The sequence below is a fragment of the Apaloderma vittatum genome, unplaced genomic scaffold (genome assembly GCF_000703405.1).
Source record: "Apaloderma vittatum isolate BGI_N311 unplaced genomic scaffold, ASM70340v1 scaffold7816, whole genome shotgun sequence".
Taxonomy (NCBI): domain Eukaryota; kingdom Metazoa; phylum Chordata; class Aves; order Trogoniformes; family Trogonidae; genus Apaloderma; species Apaloderma vittatum.
The window spans coordinates 53864-79309 of NW_009723342.1; the positions used below are offsets into that span (position 1 = coordinate 53864).

At 37.6% G+C, this 25446-nt stretch overlaps 1 protein-coding gene across 1 annotated transcript in view; it reads left to right on the top strand.

Moving 5' to 3' along the window:
• The window catches only part of LOC104275960 (leucine-rich repeat-containing protein 16A-like), a gene marked incomplete at its 3' end in the record, with an annotated part of 127178 nt that overhangs the window by 43652 nt on the left and 58080 nt on the right, over positions 1 to 25446 (top strand). The window contains 9 exon segments of the mRNA XM_009872076.1: positions 3432 to 3518; positions 7201 to 7304; positions 9221 to 9298; positions 9414 to 9490; positions 10391 to 10495; positions 14589 to 14658; positions 18701 to 18782; positions 20114 to 20213; positions 20301 to 20355. Coding sequence (XP_009870378.1) covers positions 3432 to 3518; positions 7201 to 7304; positions 9221 to 9298; positions 9414 to 9490; positions 10391 to 10495; positions 14589 to 14658; positions 18701 to 18782; positions 20114 to 20213; positions 20301 to 20355 — 758 coding nt within the window.

Genomic DNA, 25446 nt, shown 5'->3' on the forward strand with positions numbered 1-25446 from the left:
TTAATGCATCCCAGGCACACAGTGTTCTGGGATCAGATTATCTTGTGCTCCTGTTGGGCCAAAAGAAAAATAAGAATTTTATACAGTGAACCTTTTCTTAGTTTATTTGGTTTGTTTGGGGGAAATTTTCCAGTCTCTTTGCTGTTATGATTCAAAGTGGAAAAACTGTTCATTTCGATTACAACCTGACTCAGAATGTTGTTAACACAAGAGTTTTGCAGGTGTCTCTCCTTTCTTGCTGGTTCAATGAGGAAAAAAAAAGATGGGAGAGGGTTTTGTGTTTTCCTCTTTCTTCTTTTGCATCTTTTCCTTTTGACTAGAAACAATATTTTTTAACTTATTCAGAGTATTTTTTTATTTTAAATTGGTCACATGAATTGCTTTAACTCTTCTGATTGCCACTTGCCCTCTTTAAGAATCTGTATCATGTGAAAGCCAACGCTTTGCTGTAGAACTTTTATTATTATTACAATGTTCTGTAAGCTTAACTGCATCATGCAAAAATTTCTTTTGCAAGATAGAAAAAAGACTGTAACATTGTTGATTCTGCTTTTGGAAAAGTGTATTTAGATTGTGTTATAGGCAGGATTTTTTTTTTAGAAGAATCCCATTTTTGTCTTGAAAACGAAACAAATGACCAGATATTTAGTAGATATTCTGCAGTGCAGGGGATTTTTTAAATTTTTTTTTTTTTTTTAAAAAAAATACACATATCAGTGGGGGTACTTTCTTTGCAACAAACCTATAAATTCAAATGATTCTGCAGCATCTACATGCAAGATACAAATGAAATGCAGAAACTACAACTTGGAGAAATTAGTAGGGTTTTCCCATTATCTCAGTCTCTCCTACCACATATGCAATTAAGAATAGACCTTTTCATTAGAGAATTAGATAAGTTACATGAGCACTTAAAGAGATATTAACTGTAATTGCAATGTGCAAATACTGCAGCTTTTCAGTTTAAGGAAGCTTTGTGTGTCCTGTGATGATATCCACTGAGGGCAAGGTAGGTTTGACTTTATTAAACTGAAGGAGCAGCAAGCATTTCACAACTAAAAGCTCACAAAATGGAGAATCATGTAAACATATGGATTTTGGAAAATATTTCTTGAAAAATCGACTGCAGGAACTGGAAGTTTGTCCAGGTTATTCTACATTTCTAAGGGAAATAACTCACACAGAGTTGTGTGAATTACGGGGAAAAACATATTGTTGTGTCTTGTTTGAACAAAAACCCACCCTAAGCTATTACATATTGTCGAGTACCAATAAGTAAAGACATTCTTCTGTTACATTAATGCAACTGGCTGTATTCAAATAACATGGGAAGCGTGTTTAGTTTAACTAAGGCACAGGACCTGGCTTAAGTTCAAATAGAAAGTAGTGTTTATAGGAAGTGATTTGCGCTGAGACCAGTCTCTTAATTTGTGGTTGGTTTCCCTTTATGCTACTGTCAATTTCTGTGAGACTAGCACCTGTAAAGTTTATTGTTATGGCTTTAACAATCTAACCATGCTAAAGCCATGGGAGTTTTACTTTTGGCTCTGCTGGGATCAGAATTTAACCTCAGATTTTCTTAAAAGTAATGCAGACCAAACATACTGAAGCCTAGAGTTGAAATTCAGAACGACATGCCTGGATGCACTTAACTCTACTTCTGTAATTAGAGCTCTCATCTCTTGTTATGAGCTTAACAAAAACGGGTGACTTAGAGTGTTGAAGGGCCTGAGTGACCAGAAGCACTTTTTCTATTCTGCAGTTGGTATCTGTGTCCTGTAACTGAGTGGATCCTTAACCCCCAGTGCTGGTAAAATGTTACACTGTTCAACCTGACTAGAGTGATAAGCGATCTGCAGATTGTTAGCTAAATGCAAAGATGAATAAGTAAAGTGGCATGTCTTGCTCAAAATATTTCACAACCAAATTACATTTATGATTCTGATTATACTCCTTTTTCTCATCTTTTTACCAGCATAACTCCACCTTGATTTTGAAAGTATGTATTGTGACTAAACCTTCTTAACAAATGTGGACAGTGAGCTACAGAATATAAATTCTGAGGCTATCTTAAGACAGATTGAGCCTTCTACTTCAGAGAGGTTAAAAAGATATATATTTTTTTAAATTGTAGAGCTATGAAAGAAAATCCTGTTAGTATGGCTTGATTTATACTTACTGAAAGTTGGTGAAGACATCACTCACCACTGTGCTTTACAATAAATGATGCCAGTGCATCGTGGGTCTAATATTCCGGCAGTATAAGCAAAATACCTTACGTTGTTTTGAGCTGCATGAAGGTTGCAACAGTCACCGGCGTACATATCACGCTCTTACAGCGAGCGTTAAAAGAAAACAATATCTGCAAGGTTGCTGCTCTTTCATTATCAAGGATAGGTAAAATAAGACACAAGTAAAGTAAATGTATGTATGTGACATGTTAGCAGATTTGTTTCTTGTGTGCATATATGGAGAACGGTGTCAACTTCATTTACTATGTTTTAAATCATGTAAAGCGCGTTACCCCCTTTCTCTTTGCTTTTTTTCTCTCCAAGTGACTTGCTGTAGAGGACTATATTTCACACCTCAGGTTAAGCCTGGAGTTTCTGTCTTGATTTATTTCTCTAATAAATATTTCATGGATTGATTCCGTTGTTATTTAGGATATGCCTTCCTAATCGAATTTCAATCTTTTGCTTACCTAGGGGGATAAAATTTATGGAGTGTGGAACTTAGATACTCTGAGAAAGGGCTTTAATGTGAAGTGCTTTTTTTTTTTTTTGCTTTTTTTTTTTTCTTGTCTTGGATTTGTGCTGAGGTAGTCTAGTCCGTGTCAGCATCTTAATAGGTTTTTACTGTTTAGGGTTGCAAGTAGTTCTGGCATTTCCAAGCCTGTGTCCTGGCTGGTAACCTGCAGGCTGCTGTAAGGGAATTAAGTGGCCGTTATGACTCAGTGGGGGTTTTCCTCAGAAGCAGCAGTGTTAACTAATGTCTGTGTCTCTAGTTTGAAGTTTCATGTGAAATGCCATTGCTGAGATTTATTTTGTTGTGTTGGTTTTTTTTTTATGCAGGGTGTTTAGTTTTGTTTCGTAGGGGTTTTTTTTGCTGAACCATAAAGCTTCCAGGTTACTGTACTGCTGACTGTTTGACACATGTAATATCTTCAACTCCTAAAAAGGTGGCTTGCTGCTCGTCAACAACAGAATTCCCTATCTGTTCAGTGGTTAGCAAAGAAGAGCACTTGACTACATCAGTCATTTCAAAGATTTATGGTCATAAAAAGAAATGGTCATTTTGATCCACCCCCATAGTGAGTTCAGTTCCTCCTGTAGTTCCGCCAGTGCAATTTGCCCCTCATGCGATTGCTGGAAAAATCTGAGATCACACAAGTAACCCAAAAATGTAAATTTTTTTCTTTTCTCCCCCAACAGGTGTGTCATCTTTGAGCATCCAGTTTGCCAAACTTCCAAAAGGACTGAAACATTTAAATTTATCAAAAACCTCGTTGTCGCCTAAAGGTATGTTTTATAAGTATGCTTCTTTTTCTGTTCTAAAAGTTTTGATCTTTTGTTCTAACGATACCTTTTGTTACTGGATTATAAAGTAATTACTCCTGTAAATGGTTTATGTATATGTTCTCAACAGTGCAGCTGCTGTTTTGCAGTCCTGGGTTGCTGAACCATGAGCTAGGAGGTTCTGTGTCCCCTTTAGCACTTTGAAAGACTCTTACCTGCTTCTGTAAACTTCGGGCTTGAACCTGTATTGTATAGAAAGATTGGATTTAGAGTTGGTATAAATGACACATTTCATATATGCTTCAGAAAGATCTTTGAAGGAAAAACATGTAGGGGATTTTCCATGTGATTTGCCTGCAATTATTTCATTAAACCACATGTTGTGACAATGGCTGTTAAGCAGTTTGCTCTGAGTAAAGACTTATTTTATAATGTAAACATTTTTGATTTAATATCATAATTGTAGGTATATTTTTAAAAGCAATAATGATACCAAAACACAAGTCAGAAACTTTCAACATTTTTTACATTGCTGTTTACAAATAATAGATGCAGTGACCTCTTAAACAGACTGCACAAACCCAGGACCTCCTGTATAGAACATGAGAGTTAAAAATAGAAAGATGCCTTGACATTATTGCAGCTTTTGTGCAGATGTTGATGACCTGGAAAAGATGAGTGAGATATGGGCTATGAAGGACATTAGTTGATAACAGATAGGACCTATGTTCTTTTATCCTTTTAATTACTGCTCTGTGAAGTGCAGATTCTGTGCTCTCCTGAGCTTTAAAGGTTAACCTGGGGGAATATGAATGGCTAGAAGGTTGTTTTTATTGTCTTTCTATAAATGTCTGTAGCTCTTTTTATACTTAAGTAAATAGTAAACCCTAAACAAAGTCTATTCAATCATGGTCTTCATTAAAATGACTTTATTAAACTCGGGTTGTTTTTTTCCACTGCTAACTCCTTTTTTGATGACAAGCAATTGATTAAGAATCTTAACTAACCTTACGTGTACTCTCAAAATTAGATGTTCATGAATTAGACAGAAATTCACGCGGTTGTAGTGTGTTCATTCATCCTGTGCTTTTCTTCGTGTGTGATCTGAATGATTTCAGGAAGTGCTTGTGATCAGTGAGTCACTCTGAAGCACTCTAGCTATGCTTCCGTCTCTGTAAAGAGTAAAAGCCAGCTTGATGAAGTTCATCCACAAAACTCTTGACAGCAAAAATGAATTCTGATATTATGAAAAGAATTCAGAAGGTTTTTATCACACTTTTTAAAGACAGTCTTTAAACAAAAACTGAAAATATTTTCCAATGTGTCTGGTACCAACCTCATGTGAATCCTAGTCCAGACTGCATTGCATTAACCATCTGTTCTCCAGAGAGTACATGTCACTGTGAATATTGTCCCATGGCAGCTCCTTAGTATTGCTTAAATAATATATGTGCTGTCTTAAAATTGTAATTCTTATAACCCTCTGGAGCTGAAGAAACTCAGCTTCACCTCTTTGGAAAGCTGTCTGTCTTAGCCAGTTTTCCTTTAACTTAAGCAGACAGTGCTGAATTGGTTTTAACTTGGGAGGCTATTTTTGAACTTGTAGTATTTTCTGTGGGGAAGGTCTAAAGGAGAGCTTGGATCTTGGATTCAGTAGACTCTATGGTGCATGTGTTTTTTGGTTTTGGGGTTTTTTTTCCCCCCTAGGCTTTTTTAAATTATTTTTTTATTCTGATCTTTTCAGTTTCAGAAATTCTGTACAATCCCTCACTGCTTTTGACCTTATTTAAAAAGTGCTTTCTGTTCGAGATAAGTTTCTAAGATTGAGGAGTGAAGTTTAGGTGGTAACTTCCCAGCTGATCTTTCTTCAAATATTGTATCAAAATTCTTGAGAGCTGTTAACACTCTGAGCCTCCTGAGAGTGGTAAAAGAGCTTAAAAGATTGTCTGCAAATGAAGGCAAGATTACTGTTAGAGCATAGCATGAGGTAGGTGAAGTTCAAATAGAAATTTATTGATTTGAAGATTATGGTTAAATAGAAAGTTCTAGTGTACTCATTCAAAGATACGGCTTGCTTTTCTGAGCTGAGCCAAAGGCTAATTAAAAATTCCCTCGTTCACATTTTTTGCCTTCACTGATGTGGCTGATTTTGAGCAGTTGGCCCTTTTTAAACATGAAAGAAGCAGCCGTGTTACGGATTGTTTCATAGCTGCTCTTCTCCCCCAAACAGAGATTCTGCCAGTTATTTTGGTCTCCAGTGGCTTGCTAGCTGCTTCCCCCACATCCTCACTGGTAAATCCATTTCATAATAGTTCTTAAGTGAAAAGTGGATGTGTTCGGTCCATTGAATGCCAGTCCATTTTCACTGAGCAGTAGCTTTGAGAACTAGCCCTATGTGGTGTAGTAGATTATAGCTTTGAGCAGGCACTGACAAAAAACACTACTGCATCTACTAAAGGGCACAGTCATGCTTATGTATTCTGTGATTCTATGATTCTGTGTAGCGCAACCACCTACAATAAATTAAGAACTTGACATTAAGCTAAAGAGCCTCACATGAAAGTTAGATTTGAAAGAGTTAGAAATAGACACATCCTAATTTGTGTTTGCAAAATCTGAAGAATTTTGGAGGAAGACGACTGTGACTGGTTTGCTCCCAATGTGAGCTTTTTAATTTTAATGTGAAAAATTCGTATTTGTTCTGATTAGGAACTAAGAGTCTTTATGCATCTCTTGGTGTTTTAATTAACTAACAGTTTTTCTGAAATTACAGGGAAATACTTTAATTGAAATATTTTTAATTTCTGAGTCTCGCCAGTTGCTTTTGAAGTTCTGGCTATTATAATTGTTAATGTGCTTGATCATCCACAGATACTTTCATCTACTTCTGCAGATACTTTCATCTGAATACTATTGTTTGCAGGAAGAAACTCCATTTAAAAATCTCTTTCCAAAGGAGATTGTGCTGTAAAAGCCACCGTATGCTTGGCAAAAACACTTTTTCCCTGGATCTGGGATCTGTAACACACTGTGGCGCCATCAGCTCCTCCAGCTGGTGGAGCGTGGTCCGGGCAGAACCAGGCATGCTGCCTTGCAGAAGGGTCTCCTATCTGCCCTATGATCTCTGTTCCTGTGCTGCAGAACAATGATGGTAATGGGAGGTCATTCAGCATTTGCATATGTCTGTGTTCACTGGAATTGTGCGCTTGTGAGTCTGGGCTAGTTTTGTCTAGGGTCATAGAATCATAGAACGGCCTAGGCTGGAAGGGACCTTAGAGATCATCTAGTCCAACCTCCCTGTCATGGGCAGGGACACCTCTCAGCTAGATCAGGCTACTCAAGGCTCCATCCAACTTGGCCTTGAACACCTCCAGAGAGGGGGCATCCACAGTTTCTCTGGACAATTTATTCCAAAGTCTTGCCACCCTCGTACTGAAGAATTTCTTCCTAAGATCTAATCTAAATCTGTTCTCCTTCAACTTAAACCCATTTCCCCTTGTCCTATCAGTGGACCCTCTTGTAAAAAGTCCCTCCGCAGCCTTCCTGTAGGTTCCCTTCAGGTATTGGAAGGCAGCTATTAGGTCCCCACAGAGTCTTCTCTTCTCCAGGCTGAACAATCACAGCTCCCTCAGCCCTTCAACTAAATAGAGTACCAACACCTTTTTTTTGTTTGTTTTTTTGGCAGGGGTGAACAGCCTTTCTCAGTCACTGAGTGCCAACTCGCTGATCGCAAACACGCTTGTCTATCTTGACCTCTCAGGAAATGCACTCCGTGGTGATGATCTCTCAGTAAGTGCTCTCCTCTCATCTGGGACGTAATGAACGGATGTTTTAGTGGGTTGTTGCGAAAAAGGCAAAACCATTTTGGTTAGATCCCTTTTTTGCCTTTATTTCAGTACAGTCCTAGTAGGGATAAAAAAATAACGTTGTGATGTCTACTCTTGAGCATATAGTCAGGGAATTAAAGTACCCCACAGGGCTAAACAGGTCCATGTAATTTTAGGTCATGCTTTTAGTCCTTGGTTTCTCCTGATAAATGAGAAAAGTACAAGTGTGCCACTTGTTTCAGTGGACTTAGCATAGTCCCTGAATTCTGTTTGAAAGTGAACAAAGCACAATTTAAAAAATTCATTGTCTTTTAAGTGTTAAATGTCTTAACAAAATTTTCATTGGAAGGTTGAAAACACATGATTACTTTTGACTTAGAAAAATTTAATTTATTGTTTTCAGTGTTTCTGTAGAAATAAATCTGTGCACCTCTTTGACATGTGCTGGTGAAGCTCATGTTTTTTCTAAGGATGTAATTATGTTTTAAATTCCTTTATTCAGTTTATCAATTGCAACAGAGGTACAGCTCTATTTTCTCTGTAACAAAATCCACTTGGTTCTCAATTTGTTTGCATTCACATTTTGACTGTTACAGCCATATTTCTCCCATCAAAAGTTGTGTACATATAGGTGTCAGGTTTTGAATTCTTCTAAGTGTTGAGCATCTAAAATATGCAACACTAGAGTCACCCAGTCTTATTATTTAAATAGACTGGCTTTCACAAATCTTACTAGTTTCAGATTCATCAGCACATTCAAAGAACTAGTCTTTTCAGACATAAGAGTGAAAGTTCCAGTGGGACAATAGAATTTAAAAGGTAGAAGACAAATAGTTAGATGTAAATAAAGACACACAATTATTCTTTAAGAGAGAATAACATAGCAAATAATGTAAAAACAAAAATTAAAATCAAATGTACAACTTCAGCAGGCAGTGCTTAAAGAAATCTCATGTCTACCTACAGTATGTTAAGGAATATAAATCCAAAAAGTGGGCCTTTTCTTAGCTTGTTGGAGAGAGAGATGGTTCAAAGAAAAAGATTATTAATACTGAGATCTCTTAATCTGTGGAACATTTTTCCAACAGGAGGAAGAAAATCCTGTTATTTAGCAATTAAAATAAACGCTAGCAAAGCACAGGGATTTTCAAAGCAGGGACCTTTCTTGCACTGTAGTTATAGGGGGTAAATGACCTAATTTTTAGAAAGATGGATCTATTTTAGAAATGTCGAACATGCTCTGTTTGGCTGGATTTCATGTGGAGTTGAGCATTCCATATTTCTCTGAATTAGGTCATACTTTTATCTTTCAGTGTTGTTCTCTGAGACTAAAAAAAGCCCAGAATAAAAGTGTATAGTAAGTTTTATATGTGCAAACATTTACATGACGTATCCTATGCTTTACTGAAACCATCAACATTAAAATTGTTGCCTGTTCCATATTCTCCCTTAAAGCTTTATTGCACTGTTTATACTAAGAAATAGCCATGGGCTTCCCTTATGCCTAAGGGGGCTGGCTTAAACCTACAAACCAATTAGCCTTTCTGAAATGTAACAGCAATCTGAATGACATTCCAAAGTATTCCTAACTATATTAATTATCATTTGGCGTGAAAGTGAATTGCAGGGTAACTCAAAACTTGTGGTTTAAGAGTAATTTTTTGATAAATGTAGTCTGAGCACAATTTTTCCCATTATTAAAAAAAAAGATAGCCTTCAAAAGTAAAACAGGTTGATTAGGTGAAGTTTCAGACAAATTTCTTGTAGTGCAATTTTATAATAAAACCCTAAAATGTAATGAGAAGTACTTGTCCAGTAATTGGTGTCATAATATCAAAATTAATATGGGTAACTTTTTCTCCTCTCCATTAATTATAGAGCCTGTACAATTTTTTGGCCCAGCCAAATGCCCTTGTTCATCTGGATTTATCCAACACGGAGTGTGCACTAGATATGGTAAAGATGTTTTCTGTGGAGATTCAAATACTCAGGAAACATTCCCCACCCTCTATCCCTGGATACTTTTCTGGGTTAATATAAATTAAAATCAGTTGTCTTTGTTTTAAACCAGGTGTGTGGAGCTCTCCTTCGTGGATGTCTTCAGCATCTAGCTGTCCTCAGCCTCTCTAGGACTCTTTTTTCTCACAGGTACAGTTTAAATGTAATTACTCCTGCAATATTTTGATTCGTAGTTTCTTGTTCTCATGTTACACCTTTCTTCTTATGAAGAAATCTAAGACTTCTAAGACTTTTATAAGTTTTGGTGCTCTACAGTATTATTTATTTCAAGCAAAATACTTTCTCTCCCTTTCTGCTCTTTGCTAATGGTTGTAAAATAATCTACCTTGTCTAATGTGGTTTTTGTGATGCTGATACAGTGGAAAGTCTATAAATCTTTTGTCCGTAAGAGACATAACATCCAGCTTTGCAGTCTTGAGTGACTTGGCTCTTAAAATTTGTTTTTTAAAGTTTGTATTTTACATGATTTGATGATGGTTACAAATGTTTTTTTTCCTTTTTTGTCCTTTCCTGGGAGAAAGTCTCTTTGAAGGTCTTTGAGATTGAATGTTGACTTCATTTTGGGAAATATTAATGTTAGTTTCCATTTTCTTCAAATCAGTGACTTGGGTCCATATCAGCAGTGACGCCTAATTGGGGGTAAGACACTCCCAACACTGAGTAATTATTTCTAGTGGCAAAAGGGAAATTTCAAGGATTTTTTCATGTTCTGTTTGATGATTTGCTCCTAAAATATACGTATGTTCACTCTTAACGAGACCTAAATGATCGATCTTTGTAGTTCACCAAAGAGGAGCTAGGTAGTAATACCTGCTGTACAGCAGTGCAGTGCTGAGGATTGTTTGTTGAATCAACATTTCGATGACATTTTATTTCTAAGCTAATTGAGAACCACTGATTATAGAGCTCTTGAAGGTAGAGCAAATTAAACATGTAAAAGATCATTGCAGTTCTGACGACTTGCATTCACTATTCATTGGAATGAGGAGTGTCTCAATGGTTTTTCTTAATGAATTTATTTACTTACAGAAAAGGAAAAGAAGTCCCTCCATCCTTCAAACAGTTTTTTAGCAGCTCACTGGCTTTGATGCAGATTAATCTATCGGGAACTAAACTCCCTCCTGAGCCTCTAAAGTAAGAATTTAATTTCATTTTCTCCTGTTGCCTAAAACCTAGCTTGCATTGTTACGATGTGAGTGCCTCATATTAAAAATGAAGGAAGAAGGATTTTGCTCCTCCCCATTGTACGTTATTGATATTGCAAGGGTGAGTTTCACAAAGATCACCTGTTCAGGAAGTGTTGCTTCCATCTCACAGTTGAGGCTATTACTTAATACTTTGTTCTGTGGGAATGTCACAATTGCATAGCTTTTGTCAGTGTTTGGTTTTGGGGTTTTTTTGTGTGTGTGTGATGTATTTCTTACTTTGTGTCTTAGGATAAAAACTGCTTCACAGTAAAATGGGATTATGTATGTACTGTGTGAGTACAGTTCCTTTGAGGCTGCTGTATTGCAACAGCCTTTATGAAACTGAACCTGTTGCTGTGCTTGAGATAGAGACCCCTTGCGCAGAGCTGTGCCCTCGTTTTTGGGGGAAGAGACAATGGCATCAACTTCTAGGAGTGCTAAATGTAATGCATCTCTGCTCTATGTCACCCATCCCATGGCTGACAGGTTGTGGTGATGTGGGTTGGGTACTGGAAAGAAACTCTTTAGAGTCTAATGCAGGCTGAGGGAAATTGTGGAACTGTGTCACCCTTCCTGTGACTTGTGCAGTTTTATTCTCTGTGGAACTTTGCGGATGTAAAATTTAAAGGTGTGTTTTAGATTCAAGGTGAGTCTAATCTAGACAGGTCATGCCATGATTCTGTCAGAATCCTTGTGTTTAGTAGGCTAAATTAAAGGAAGGACTCTTTCCAGAAAGTCAGCTTGCTAGCTAACATGCAGTCAAACATGCATAAACCTATCTGTAATAGACACCTAGACATGTTCACTAACCATTTCAGGGAACACACCTCCAAAATCCTATTCTGGATGCAAATATAGCTATAGGTGTGTATATATGTATGTTCATGTGGTTGGGAGCCTGCCTCCTGAGGGAGAACAGGGAAGGGAAGTGTGCAGTAGCTCAGCAAAGGAGTAGCTAATGAATGGGAGTTGATGGCAAAGTCAGATGTATAGATATTGAGTAGTTAGTGAGTACCAGATGGAAACCTTTTTGATTCAGTCTGATGGAGGAAAAAAGTGAAAAATGCCACGCAGGAAAGAGTAGGGTACAGGGTTTGGGGGGGGCTGGTTAGCTCAGTCAGTTGAGCATGGTGCTAACAACACCAAGGTCACAGGTTCGATTCCCATTCGGTCCCCATGTGTTGCCTGATCTAGTCGACAGGGGGTGACCCTGGCGACAGGGAGACTGGATTAAAATGATCTCTAAGGTCCCTTCCAGCCTAGGCCATTCTATGATTCTATGATGTTTTTTCTTAATACAACTTGACATTGGAGAGTACAATAAGATGCTTAATTAAGTTGTACTGGATTGAAATCAATATTGAATGGCAGAGGCCTATCATTTTAGCTCTTATCTTTCACTCTGTTCTGTGTGATCTGCTTGGTTGCTGTCTTGCTTGCTTAGACTTTGCTAGGATTAGGAAGGTGTGATACTGATGTGTTTTCAAACAGAAGGTGATTGTTGAGAAACACATTAGTTGATTCTGATTAATTTAAGGTTATTGATTCTGTGGTGAAGGGCAGCAGGGAGCTGTGTCTCATAAAGCAAGAAGAATGGAGGATGTATATGACTAATACACAAGACAATCTTATCAGTGCTCTTACTTGGCATATCGAGTGTATCCTGAGGTGTGAGGAATTTTGGCAGGTGTGTGTTCTACATATGTCTGTGCTTATGGAAGATGCTGTTGTATTAATTGATCCTAAATATTATGACCCCTTGATCTGCCAGCTCTGCAGAATACGAGATCTTCCTAGTACTTTTCAGCAAAATGATCTGTATTGGCAAAAACCTACTCTGTTGGTAGTGTTTAAACTAATCTGGCTCAGTTTGACTGAATTGAGTTAGAGGAAGTGACTTGCATTTCAGATAGACTTACTTGCCATTTCTGAGTTTGCAGTAGCACATGAGGGATGGTTTCTAGAAGGAAAAGTAAAAAAGGACTTAGTATATGATAAGAGTACTTCTCTGGCATCTTTCATCTGTGCATGTCAAAATCATCTGGAATGTGGTCCTTGGAACTGTCCTGTGATAGAGAAGTCCCTGGTTTGAGTCTGTGAACCAGAGGTCACTGAGCTGGATGTGTGATTCAAGATCAACCCTGCCTACAGAAAAAGATACAGATAAAATGCAGATGCCTGACACCCTGAGACCCAAATTCCCCTGATTAATTGTTACTTGGTTTGTTTCTTATCAACTTCCTTTAGATTGACAGTTATGGTATGTTTAAACACGTGTTCTAACTCAGTCATTTAAAGATAGTGGTTAATCAGTGCAGTCAGCAAAGGAGGTGTACAGTGATGGACCAGTTCATGTAAGTCAAGCCTTTCAGGGAAGCAGGTTGTTAATAAAGCTGAACTGTGAGGATGCCACGCAGTGGGTGGGAAAAAGGGTGCTTTTAAGTTCTTGTGCATAGTTAATATGGTTAACTGAGTGAAGCAGTTTATACTCTCTTTTCCTTGTTTAAGTTGTATGTCAGTGTTTTTATTCATTTACAGACATTGCCAAAAGTTGTATTTTGATCTGTCAGTGCTATAGGAAGACAAGTTTCTGATATGCTTCTCATGCGAATGCTGGTTACAAGGCCAAACCTTGTTGACAAGACCCTTTCATGTATTGCCATTTGTGTGATTTAAACGTAGTGGCAAAGTGTAATTATAATATGTCTGTCTTCAGTGCTTTCGAATGCTGGTGATTTTTCACAACAAAGATTTGAGAAATCATGAGATTTTCTTAGGATGAGTTTATAGGAGAGATTAGGGAAAGCAACCCCTCTTTTCTCCCTGTGAAGAGAATATGCTTGAAGCAGCACAGTGTGTCTTTCTTAATCTGCTTTTTTAATTGTTGCATTGTATTTTTTGTGTTTAGGAAAAATATTTAGGAAGTTCTTTGCAAAGTTATCATCAGCCAGACTAACTTTGAATAAAGGCATGTTTGGGAAGGAAATAGACGTGAGGATCATATAGAAAAATTTTAACAACTGTTGCTAAGCTTTCACACCTTTTTTTTCACTCCACACTCACTGTATTAATAGCTTAAGAAGTAAATAAGCACAAGATATTTGCCTTTGTTGACAGCAAAGGTCTGATTAGCATTTATACCTGCGGGGCAGATATAAATAGGTTTAAATGAAAAATCTTCCTGGGGTGCACATATTTTAAATATGGCTACATACTATTTGCTATGCAAATGTGTAGGCAAATGGCTCAGCCAAATGGATTGTTTTTCATTTCCATGCATCAGTAGTTTGGATTCTGTTACCTTGCTTTTGCCTGAAATGAAGTTTGTGAAGGAAGTCCTTCTGTTTCTCTGTTGTGCTTTGATTTCACAGTATTACAAATGTGATATTAATGCCAACTTTTATATGTGGAAGCAAACTTCTGTAAGGCTTTAAAGGTGGATTTATGAAAATCATAGTCAGTTGTTCCTACACTTTGCCATTCTGCCTAAATACAAAGGCTGTCATTGTCTGGGAGTATCATTTTGAAATATTTATTGGTTGGTAAAAGAGGAGAATTGTGTGATGCTTAAATACAATCCAGTATTTGAGTCTTATAGACACTATGCCTGGCTGAAACGGCTGGCTGCGCTGCATCTTGCATATGTTAAAAGCCCCGGGTTTTTTTCCTGAATTTTTAGAAAATCAGAAAGTTAGTGCGGTCGTATAACAGGACGCTCCTTTTGGAATTATTTGATGCTCTTTGAAAGCAACTGTTGAAAAAAAATTAATCGCTGACTAATGTTGTTAAATGTTGATGTAGCATTAGTTTACGGTTTGTTTATTAGCCTTGCATCCCTGCCATTTTTGAAGGTGGAGTGTTCTGAGTGTGGCAGGTTTGTGCTGCCGTTGTCATTTAAGAAATAATTGCTCAGCTGGTGTGATCCTGTTTTGAAATGGTTCTTTGCATTATAGATTTGTTAACCTGTGATCGCTTAAATGATGATGTAAAGCTGCCTTTTTTTTTTTTTTTTAAATAGTTCTAAAATTGATCTTTTTCAGAGCGCTTTTATTAGGCCTGGCTTGCAATCACAATCTGAAGGAGGTGTCTTTAGATCTCAGTAGCTGTGAGGTAAGGAATATTTTTCAGGATGTTTCAAAAGATGGAATGGTGTGGAATTAGAGTTTCTGTGCAATCCACTGGGCGAGATACTCTGTTCTGTTCTCTGTAGTCAAAAGTTGTGGGAAAGGTAGAGCTCAGAGAAACAGCTATGGTAAAAATCTGGTTCCATGTGTTAAAGCATCCTAACTAATGAGCACAGAGTTTAAAGCACCTCCAGCACCTGACTGACAAAACCCTCCTTGCGGTGTAGCTGTTCTAGATACTGAGCCAGCACGTTGTTTTGCTGCTTCGCAGCTTCTGCTCTCTGGTGCTGTGATTACACAGGACCCTGCAGCCAGGATGCCCAAATTTGAATGGGTTGCTGGAAGCTGCGTGCCCTGAAGGCATGTCTGTGGTTTGTGTTCCTTCAAAACCAGAGACAAGCTTCCTCTTCTGCAGGTTTGCTTTTTAAACTTGGCGGAAGTGCTGCTTTCCTAATTAATTAATCAGTTCAGACCAGTAGGGAACTTTGGTAAAAGTTGATTGAAGTATGCCATTAATGTAAGAGGCACTGTGGCTTTAAATATCTCACTAATAAGTAAAACCAGTCATGGCAGCTTGACTTGCTTTATTTTGTTTCCGCTTGCTCCTCTGTGCTTTGCTGTGCACTTTGTTTCTCAGGATTGTCCCTACTCTTGCAGGATAATACCTGCCTGGCTACAATTTCTGACAGAGGATCAGCCCCAGCCCAGGGTTGCCAGTGAGGCAGAGTTACGCAGAGAACCATGTGGTGGGCTCTTGCCAAACCCAATGAACCAGCTTAGGCTCAGGTCTTCTCTAGCTGAGTGGCCACCTTTTCCTTTTTAAGCTGCAAAGGAAGACTCTTACTTGTTACATGCTCTTTCCAAATTTATCACCCACAGTATTAACTGTTCTGGAAGTGCCTTTCAAATGCAATAGTTTTCCCTTTTAATTAAATTTATGAACGTGTTGAGGTGCAGTCAGGTCCGTGGTCAACTGCTTTTGGAATGTGCATAGATTTCCTTATGAAGAAAAAAAACCACAAATCATTGTGAAGGCATTTCATAGTTTGTTTTGATATTTTATACTTTAAAAAAAATGGTATTATTTTGAAGAGCATTAAATGTAAATTCCAAAGAGAAAATCTTTCATGTCAAGTACATGTGCTTCTGACTTCTGAGTAGAGAGATCAGACGGATGATAATTTTTCTTTCAGAGAGAGAAAGGAAAAGGGAGGAGTAATTAAAGTTACAAAAATTAAGTCCCATGCTCATAACCTTAGAAGAATAAATCAATAAAAGACAAGCATAAATAATGAGAGTATGAGTTAACATGGAAATCAGTGAGGACTGACAGGAGTGAAAACATCCTTTCATTAAGTAACCTCCAGGATAGGATATGGAGGAGCCCTTCAAAGGGTGGATGATAGCTATGTTGGACACCAAAGCACATGTGGTCTTGGCCAACTGTCATGACAAAAAGGGAGAAATTGTGCCCAACTTGGCAGTGTTGTGTTCCCATAGTTAGTTCCTCCAAACTGACAGCGCTTCCTTAGATCCTCCCCTTAACATTTTTTACATCACTGAGCTTTATCCATTCTCATGTGCTTTGGGAAGAAGTTACGCTTCCACCAGCAAGGGAGTTGATGGGCCAGGAGCTGGGAGTACTCTGTGTGGGCTCAGCACCACAGAGTCCTGCTCCACCTCTCCCTGACCCTCTGTGAGCTGGGCAGGGTCACTGCACCCAGAAAAACACCCATGGGAAGCTCAGGGCCTGTGGCATGCACTACTCCCATTTCCTGCCAGCACCTGCTGTTAAGTGACTGGAAAGCTGATGCCTCCTCTTTCAGGGAATCTGTACTCAACTATGGAAGGATAAATCTCTCTCTTCCTTCCCTCTCCTGCCACTTTTCATTTGCTCCCATAATTTTCTGGTAAATTAACTGCAAGCCTAATCATTTTATATTGCTTGGTTTTTTTATTATTATTATTTTTACTATGAAAAATACATTTTTTATTTCCACTTGCTCAGCATTGATGTATTTCACTCTTTTCCCTTCTGCTTCCCTTAGCTTGGTCACTGTGTAAGTACCTCCATGCTTTACCTTAATTGTTAAGTCAGTAAGCAGCTTTGTTTGCCTTTCCCATATTGGTACCTCATAGCTTTGAACACGCTTGGTGTTTTTAGTTATTGAACGGTTGTTCTTCATTTTCTGAATAACAACTTGTATTTGTAGTCTCAGAAGTATGTCATATAGATGTTGCAGAGAGATGGGGTTTTTTAGTATTACAGTCCACATCAATGAGTGATTCATCTCTGCTTTTATATAAATATATATGTTATCTTAATACAGTTGCAATAAATTCTCATCCTGAAAGTCAAATTGTTATCATTGCCCTCAGATTAAATAGCTACCACCATTTGTGCACATAAAATGGTTGTGTGTTTAAGATTTTAAGTGCAGAGTTATCGGTACAAGATTGAAAGCAGCTACTGAAAAATTGTCCACTTCGACCCTCAAAGTATTTATAGCATAAATGTTTGGATTCTATTGTGAGCATAATTTTAGTGTACAGAACTTTTACCATACCAACAATCAATCCAAGACAGTGTATAATCTTCCAGTTCATAGATTCTGCAGTAGGAAATGTGACACTGTTGCCCTGATGGTTGTTCTGCGATGGGCTGAGAGAGCAGCACAGAGCTAAACTGGAATGATTTTGGCATTCATACAGCAAATACTACAAATGCTCTTATGAAAATAACTTTGAATTAAAATTGCACCGCTTTGGCCCAAGTGCAGACTTCAATCACAAGAAGTGGTCAGATTGAAGGCAAATAGGCTTTGTTTTATGTAGAAAAGGAAAGGTACCTTACATTCCGCATCCTTTACCCTTCCAGATGTGAGTTGTGGTTTAGATGTTGTCTTTGACCACCACTGGTCTTGAAATGCTCAGGGCAAGTTGTTGAGCTGCGTGTTAACCAATCACATATCTCAAACTTTTGAGATAGTGCCAAATCAAGTTTTTATTGAAAAATACTTCTGAAGGCATTTGTTGTTCCTTAATTATAATACGGATAAAAAAGACTATTAACAGAAATATCAGCAGGTTGATTCAGGATATTTAGTCAAGCAAGTCAGCTAAGTAAAATACTATTAATATTTTATACACAGGCAGTGAAAAAGCTACTTCCGTGTTTGGAAAAACTTTCTGGTTTTTTGAAGCAAGGAAAGTGAAAATGGAAAATGAGAAATAGAATTTTTATCGAACTTTTCCCCTATTTTGCTTAAATCTTTTTCTGGAGAATGTTCATAAAGTGAAATGCACTTTGTATAGTTTGTGTAACTGCAAGAAAAAATAAAATACTTTTGCTTATTTGGAAAAAAAAGCGTTGTGGCATTAGTAAATAAATATGTAAATTTTAATAACTTTGTTTCCTAATGTTGATGTTTTTCCCCTAGGCCATTTCATTGTTATTTTCATGAAATCCCAACATTTCACTTAGTAATATCCTAATTGATACTTACCAGCTAGCCATTTTTGTTATTATTGCTAGTTTTCTCTTTTATTCCTATTTTTAAATTAATAGTAAGGTAAATTAGTGATTTCTCTTGTTTATGGTGTTTTGTGTCTGTTTTACAATTGGATTATTTAAATTTTCTTTTCAGTGACAGGCAATCATAAATGCATTGGTTTTGTTTTTTTTTTTAAAATTTTTTTTTTAAATTTAGTTTACTACTCGTTTTTATCTGGGCACCTTAGTATTTTGCTAAAGGGTGCCTGCACCATTTAAGTCTTTCCCTGATTTAACAGTTGAGAAGTATTTTTAAGAGAAAGGAGACTCCCCTTTCTCATTTATATGCAAATAGTGAGAGCAAGGATGAGAATAGTAGTGTGCCTAGGCTGTCATGCTGATATCTGTAACTTCTTTTGTTGCTATTGTTTTTTGCTGGTGGTGCCTTCTGTGTTCACAAAGCTCCTACCACTGTTTTCTGTGTGATCTTGAAACCATAACTAGTTTGCAAAAATGGATCATGTTTTGTCTCTAGTTAAGATCTGGAGGTGCACAAGTCTTGGAAGGATGCATAGCAGAAATACACAATATCACCAGCCTAGATATTTCAGACAATGGTAAGTACACAGAACAGGAATGGAAGGTCATGCAAGTCTGAGAAATGCTTTTTCTTTCAACTCACGCTGTAATCAAGGATAATCGTTCTTGTTTTATGATTACTGGCTGTATTGGTTACAGAAATGTCTCAAGACTGAGAACTCTTATTGGTATAAAGTATGTAAGAAATGTTTATAGACTTACAGATGAACTGTACCCAACAAACAAACTGTAACACAGCAGAACAAATTGATGGCAGCAAACATCGTTTTAGACCTAGAGGTCTAAAGTTAGACCTAGGGAAAAGTGAGTTTAAGTTCAAGAAGATGAGAATCTGAATGAGAAATGGAAGTGTAGTGAAAAAAGAAAGACCAAATACTGAATGAAGCTGAGATTGTCATCCTGAAGGAGTAAGAGAGGGAAATAAAAAAGCCTCAATAAACGGCGAGCCAGCTTCAGGTCAGAGAAGGCCTGTCTGAGTTTTTTGAACAGTCTTGGACTATTCCTGCTTTGGAGGCTCTGTGCATCCTGACTGGGAATACCAACTGGCTTATGTTGGAAAATCAAATTGTAGATGTACGGAGTGGAAGAATTCGCTCGCTTTGTTTGCCCCTCTGACAGCAAAATGTGGAAGTATTTCAGAAAATGATTACCAGTGTAGTTGCATGCCTAAGAAGAGTGAGTTGGATTGGCAAGTGGAAGACTAAAGGAGCTATTGGCACAGCCCAGTTATGTAAACGGATTGATTGATATATTTGACATCTGAATTATCCTGTGAATCTGAATCTCAAGTTACTGTAATCTAACTAATGTACTCTTCAAATACACCACTAGTTTGGGAATACAATAATACAGCAAGTTATTTTTCTTACTTAGAAGTAGGATAAAAATTGACTTGTGTTTTTAGGTCGTTTTATTCATATGCTGTTACCCTTTTTACTTAAGACTTTGAGACTGCATTAGTACACAGCTCTACTAAAATTAAATAGCAATTAGTGTCATCTCAGAATTCTCAGAGGAACTTTAAACTCTGCCTGACAACACAAGGAACTACCCTTGGGTGGTGAGACTACGGGTAAGGGAATATGTTTCTCTTCTGTGGTTCTGAGAGGTGCCCTCAATGGCCGATTAGAATGGAGATTTGAGGGCTCATTTTAGAGAAGACTTATTCTCACAGAAAAACAGAGGCAAAAAAGATTTTAAAATAGAAGAATGAAATTTCTGTAGAGCTCTTGGAAGTTAGTACACTGATATATAATTATTTGAATGAATATAATGTTAATAATTGGGCCCTGTCTGGGTCTTTTGTGAAAATGTGTTTTAATTCTTAATCTAATCTGATTCTTTACAGGCCTAGAATCTGACCTCTCAACCCTTGTAGTCTGGCTTAGTAAAAACCGATCAATAAGACACTTGGCGTTAGGCAAAAACTTTAACAACATGAAGTCCAAGTAAGGCTTTTCTTTCTTTTAAATATCAAGAGAATGGGTGAGGAGAAGCTGCTGATTTCATCATCTTCCTAAATTTTCTTCCCTCAGAAATCTCACTCCAGTACTTGATAATTTAGTTCAGATGATTCAAGACGAGGATTCAGTGAGTATCCTTCTGACTGTTATCATCATGTGTATTTGTACCCTCACAGCCTATTTGGGATAATTTTCTTCACTGTGTTAATTTACTGCCTAAGATTTGATCGTGATCATGCACAGACATATCCAATATTTTGAGTTTTATTTTTTGAAATAGTAATTTGGATTATTTGTAGCATGTAGGTAAGTGTTTCTTACGATAGTCTTAGGATCTGTGCATGTTGAAAGATAGACATTCTAAATAGTTGAATGTGCTTACCTTCATTGATTTAAGTCTAAATTACACAGCCAGGAAGCACAAGTTTTCAAAACTTGTGTCCTGATAGGAGATTACAATGGTAATGTTCTCTAGGTGGTAATACTCCTTCAATAACAGAATTTTTATTTTTCATACTTTTAATTAATAGAATGTGTTGTTTCCTGATACCTGTTCTTGGCTATTAGCATTTTATTTGCTTGACAAAATGCAAAGTCACTGCAGTGATTTTCCAGAGCTCCTTTTTCCTTTAAAAGATGCAAATAAAGCGTTCACTGTTGTATTCTTTACTTCTCCTAGTACATTAATCACAGGAGCAATTTCATAAAACCTTGGTGGATCCTTTTCCACTTTATTAATTTCCACTCTCTTTCCTGATTCTGAAAGACTTTTGCAGTTGAGTGTGTGTTCTCGCCTTACTTGGCACCTTAGTTTTGGCTGTAAGGGGACCTCAAGATGCTCTGTTACTCTCATGCTTGTCAATCTTTATTCATCGCCTCTTAGTCCTTTATTTCTCCTTCACTCACCATACAAGAAAAAAGCACGCTCTGCTTTCCTCACTCTCCACAAATGGCTGACTGTAAACTTCAGCTGTCTAAACACCTGCTATTCCTGTTGCCTTTGTTGTCTCACCTCCTAGTTCAAGGTCTCCACACTAACTGCTTTCTTATTTTCTCCTCCCATCTGTGTCTGCACCCTGCAATTCAGTGGAACCACTTTTTACCAGGGTTTCTGATGTCTCCTTCCATACAAAGTCATTAGACCCATATTCGGTGTTCATCTTTTCGTACTGCTTCAATTGTATTTGAAGTGATTTGTTAAATTAGTCCTCTTCTCCTCTCTGTGTCCTCCTAATTGGGATTAGTGATATTGTTTCTTTCTTGAATCTTTGCCTACTTCCTCACCTCATTCTTTGCAATGTGGCATGTCAGTGTGACACAACGAAGTACTGCAAAGGTACCAGAGCTGATCCTAATTGAGTTAGGACCTGTAATGAAAACAGTAAGTCCTTGTTTGCACAAGTCAGATGGAGCTGTACTGATGTATCTCTCTATTATTACTTGTACAAACTAGCCTTTTCATTTTGTGGTGTGTGGTCACCTCCTACTGTGTCTCTAGAGGGAATGGTGCAGGGCTGTCTTCCCCTTATCTGCTTTTCCTGGTGATACCATACTGAGGGGTGATATTATTTCATCAAATAGCACCTACTTCACTTCTGACATTTGTCTCTGTCCTGCCCTGTACCTCATGCTTAATTCTTCATAGCTATCTTGAAGACTGTTACATGAAACCAGATTAATCGCAAGCAAATATAGTTTAGTATTTTCCTTCTCCGTTTTCTTCATGCTTTTGCTCTGTTGTGGGTCAGGCCATATCCTTAAACACGTGTTCAACACACTCCATACTTCCTTTTAGTATCCAAGCCATCTTCTCAAACATGCTGTTAGTTGTTTTTTTTTTTCTATTTGTATCACTATCCTGTTCATATTACCTATTCACAAGGATAAAAATTCTGATTTTCACCTCATTGTCTCTCAAGTGTTGCAACCTTCTGTTTATCTTTTTGGACTTCTGTTTTTGAAGCTTCCAGGACAGAAAAAATATAGCTGTAAAATTTTAGATGTATTGTTCTCACAGCTCTCCCTGCCTTGCATCATCAGCTTCAACTTCTTGTGCTTCTTTTCAGCCCATAGGCAATGTCAGCCATCATTCCACTTTCTGCCTTTGCCGCAATCCAGTGGTGACACATGCTTCCATAATTCTTACTCACCATGTCTTTCTGGAACTAACCTACAGACTATGCTCTCTAGTCTCCTCTTGTTTCCAAGCAGTGTTACAATGAAATAATCCACTAAACGATTATTTTATTTAGGCACTTGAAAAACGGCCTCTCTTTCATGTCATGTGTTATCCTTTGGGATGCAGGATGTGGTCCTGTTGGTGTTGAAATCATCTCTACATTACACACTACACTTGGTCTCCTGGCAGCTAAAGACGTGAAGACATAGGCTTTAGCACAAAGGGAAGAACACATTTTGCAGATAGTCAGATTGTCCTTGCTGTACCATGAGATAGTACAATGCTTAGAAAATTATTTTAAGTTTCTAGTTATTTTAGTTTGGTTTTGCATCCTAAATGGGGTGGCCCTTGTTCTGCCATTACTATTCATTTACTGCTACAGGTTGTTAAAAAGTAAGGGTGAAACTGGAGAGACCAAGTTATGATGTTACCTGGAGCATAATGCTTGGTCAGGATTGCCTGCAGGCTGGTACAGTTTGGGGACTGTGCCTTATCTGCACGGAAAGCTGAAGCAAGAGGCTTTAATCTTAAAATAGTGATCTGTCAAATGCTTCTTCATGTATTTAAATAGATGCGTTGCTGTGCTAATATGAGTCATGAGTAAAATGATTTAAACAATCAATAGTCTGGGTTTAAGACTGTAAAAATACAGCTAGATGCAAAAGTAATTCTACACTATTTAAAAGCAGTAGTAGTAGCCTAAATGGCAATGTTTCCCAAATGTTTAATATAGACAAAAATGTAATATTTAGATTTGGGGTTTGATTTCGGTTTGTTTTGGGATTTTTTTGTCCTTTTAAGTAGATTCTGTACTGTGCAGGCTATAATAACATATTTTTATGAGTATTGCAGGAGTCTGAAGCTGTATGTTTACTGCATGCTATTTTTTTTCTTCTTGCAAAAATAGATGTTACACTGCAGATGTACCATTACTCAGAGTGGTAGTAAGTCCTGCATAGATGCAAAGGATTACTGTAGGACTGAATATCTTTAGTTCTTAGTTCAGCAGTCCTTGCACAGTTGGTCTTTTGCAGGTTTATACAGCATTTTTGTTCTTAGGAGTACATATTTAGCTTGATTTAATTCCCAAATGTTTTAAAGGAATATGACGAAATCAATGAATACAATCATACAATTTCTAATTCTGTTGTTTAGTTGAAGAATTCCTCTTCCTTAGTAAGGTTATCTTCACTGTATTGGCAAGGTATGTGTTTTCTGCAGCACTGAAATGCTTGTTAGATTTCCATTTTCTCAATATCCAGCTGAAATTTAAGTTGTTAAAAGCGGTAAATGTTTGTAGGCTATGTAGAGCATTGCCCCTGTTTGTGGGGGATTTGGTTTTGGTGGGATTTTTTTGTTTGCTGTTTGTTGTAAGGTTTAGGATTTTTCAAATGTAGTGGTCAGATAACTTAATGAATATTTAGCAGCCTGTACATTTAATCCTACAGAGTTACATTCTGAATGTAGTTTGCATTGAGGGCACTAAGTGAGTCAAGAGGTTTTACCACCAAGGTCGCAAGTTCGATCCCCATTCAGTCCCCATGTGTTGCCTGATCTAGTTGAGAGGCGTCCCTGCCCACGACAGAGAGGTTGGATTAAATGATCTCTAAGGTCCCTTCCAGCCTAGGCCATTCTATGATTCCATGATTCTATGATTTGCTTCTTACTCACTGAGTAAACAATAAGGGTAGCTGTACAAGAAAATGAGCAGTTCATCCATATAGCACAACAAAGTACCTGCTATATCACCAGTGTCTTTTTAACAGTAGCAGTAACCTAGATGGTGTCTTTTAACACTGCTAATATAGCAGTGCTTTACGGTGCTATATACGTATTTCATATGTGGTAGTACTGATGTATAGGTGTCAATCCTTGCAGAACACAGTGCAGGAGCATTTTCAGTCATGTACTGTTTTCTCAGAATATTGGAATGCAAGAGGTGAGGAATCTTTTCCTGGGAGGATATTTGAGATTTAGAAATATTGGTATAGAGGAGGGAGTACCTCAAACTAAGTAATTTGAATGATCCTTTCTAAAGTGACCTGTAAGAAACAGAAGAAACTTCATTTTTGTAAACTTCTTGGCAATTTCTGTCTGAGTGCTGTGTGGTGCTGCTTTTCAGTGAATCTGTTGCAGGAAGTCCTCTCAAGCTTGTGCCAAGAGCTTTAAATGCCATTCTAATACAATGCTAATATTCTTTAGGGTACACAATGTAATAAAATGGGGAAACACAGACAGATTAAGGGCATTAACATAGTAATTTAATAACTTCCATTTAAAATAAAACCAGCATGTTGCTTGTGTTACTGTTAGAGTTTTTAATTATAAACCTGCTGTGCTTCCAAGTTTTTATGCATTTCCTCATTTAGAAGTGCATTTCTTATTGTTGCAAGCTTTTTGGTTATCACTGTAATCCAGTGATGTCTGGAGGCTAGAGTCCCGATGTATAGCAGGTATAATGCAAATGTCTTGGGCCCTGGAAGGTGTGCACAGTTCAATTAGTTTGTTTATTTTAATCTAGGTTTTAGGCATCTAATGTATGTGCTGTGGCTCATTTTTATGAGATGTTTTCCCATACTGGCAATTTGGAGATTTTAGGCTCCTAAAATGTGTTCCCCAACACATGCCTAAGTGCGTGTGCAACGACAATGCACTCCTCTGTATGAATTTATACCTGAGCAAGGGAAATGTTTTGTGGAGTTCTTGTACACTAGCAAGGACAAATTACAGTTTCAGCAGCTGTGATATCTCTGCAAGATGTGGTGAGGGATAAACTATAGTTCTTGAGCTCTTGCCGTTGAGTGTTGGGACGCTTAGAATGGAGGGAATACAGGCATTTTTAAATGAGGTTTTCTTAAGGCTTAGTGTGTGACTTGTTGGAGCCCAACAAAGAACTTTTGGCTTAACAGAGCATATTAGAAAAAAGTTACGTAAAGATATTGCAGTCAGGGGTGTCGGAACACCACCATGAGTAGTATCCATTGACTTGCTCATGTTAATAGACTCTTCCTACTGTTTCTAATTTCAGACCTGCTGCAG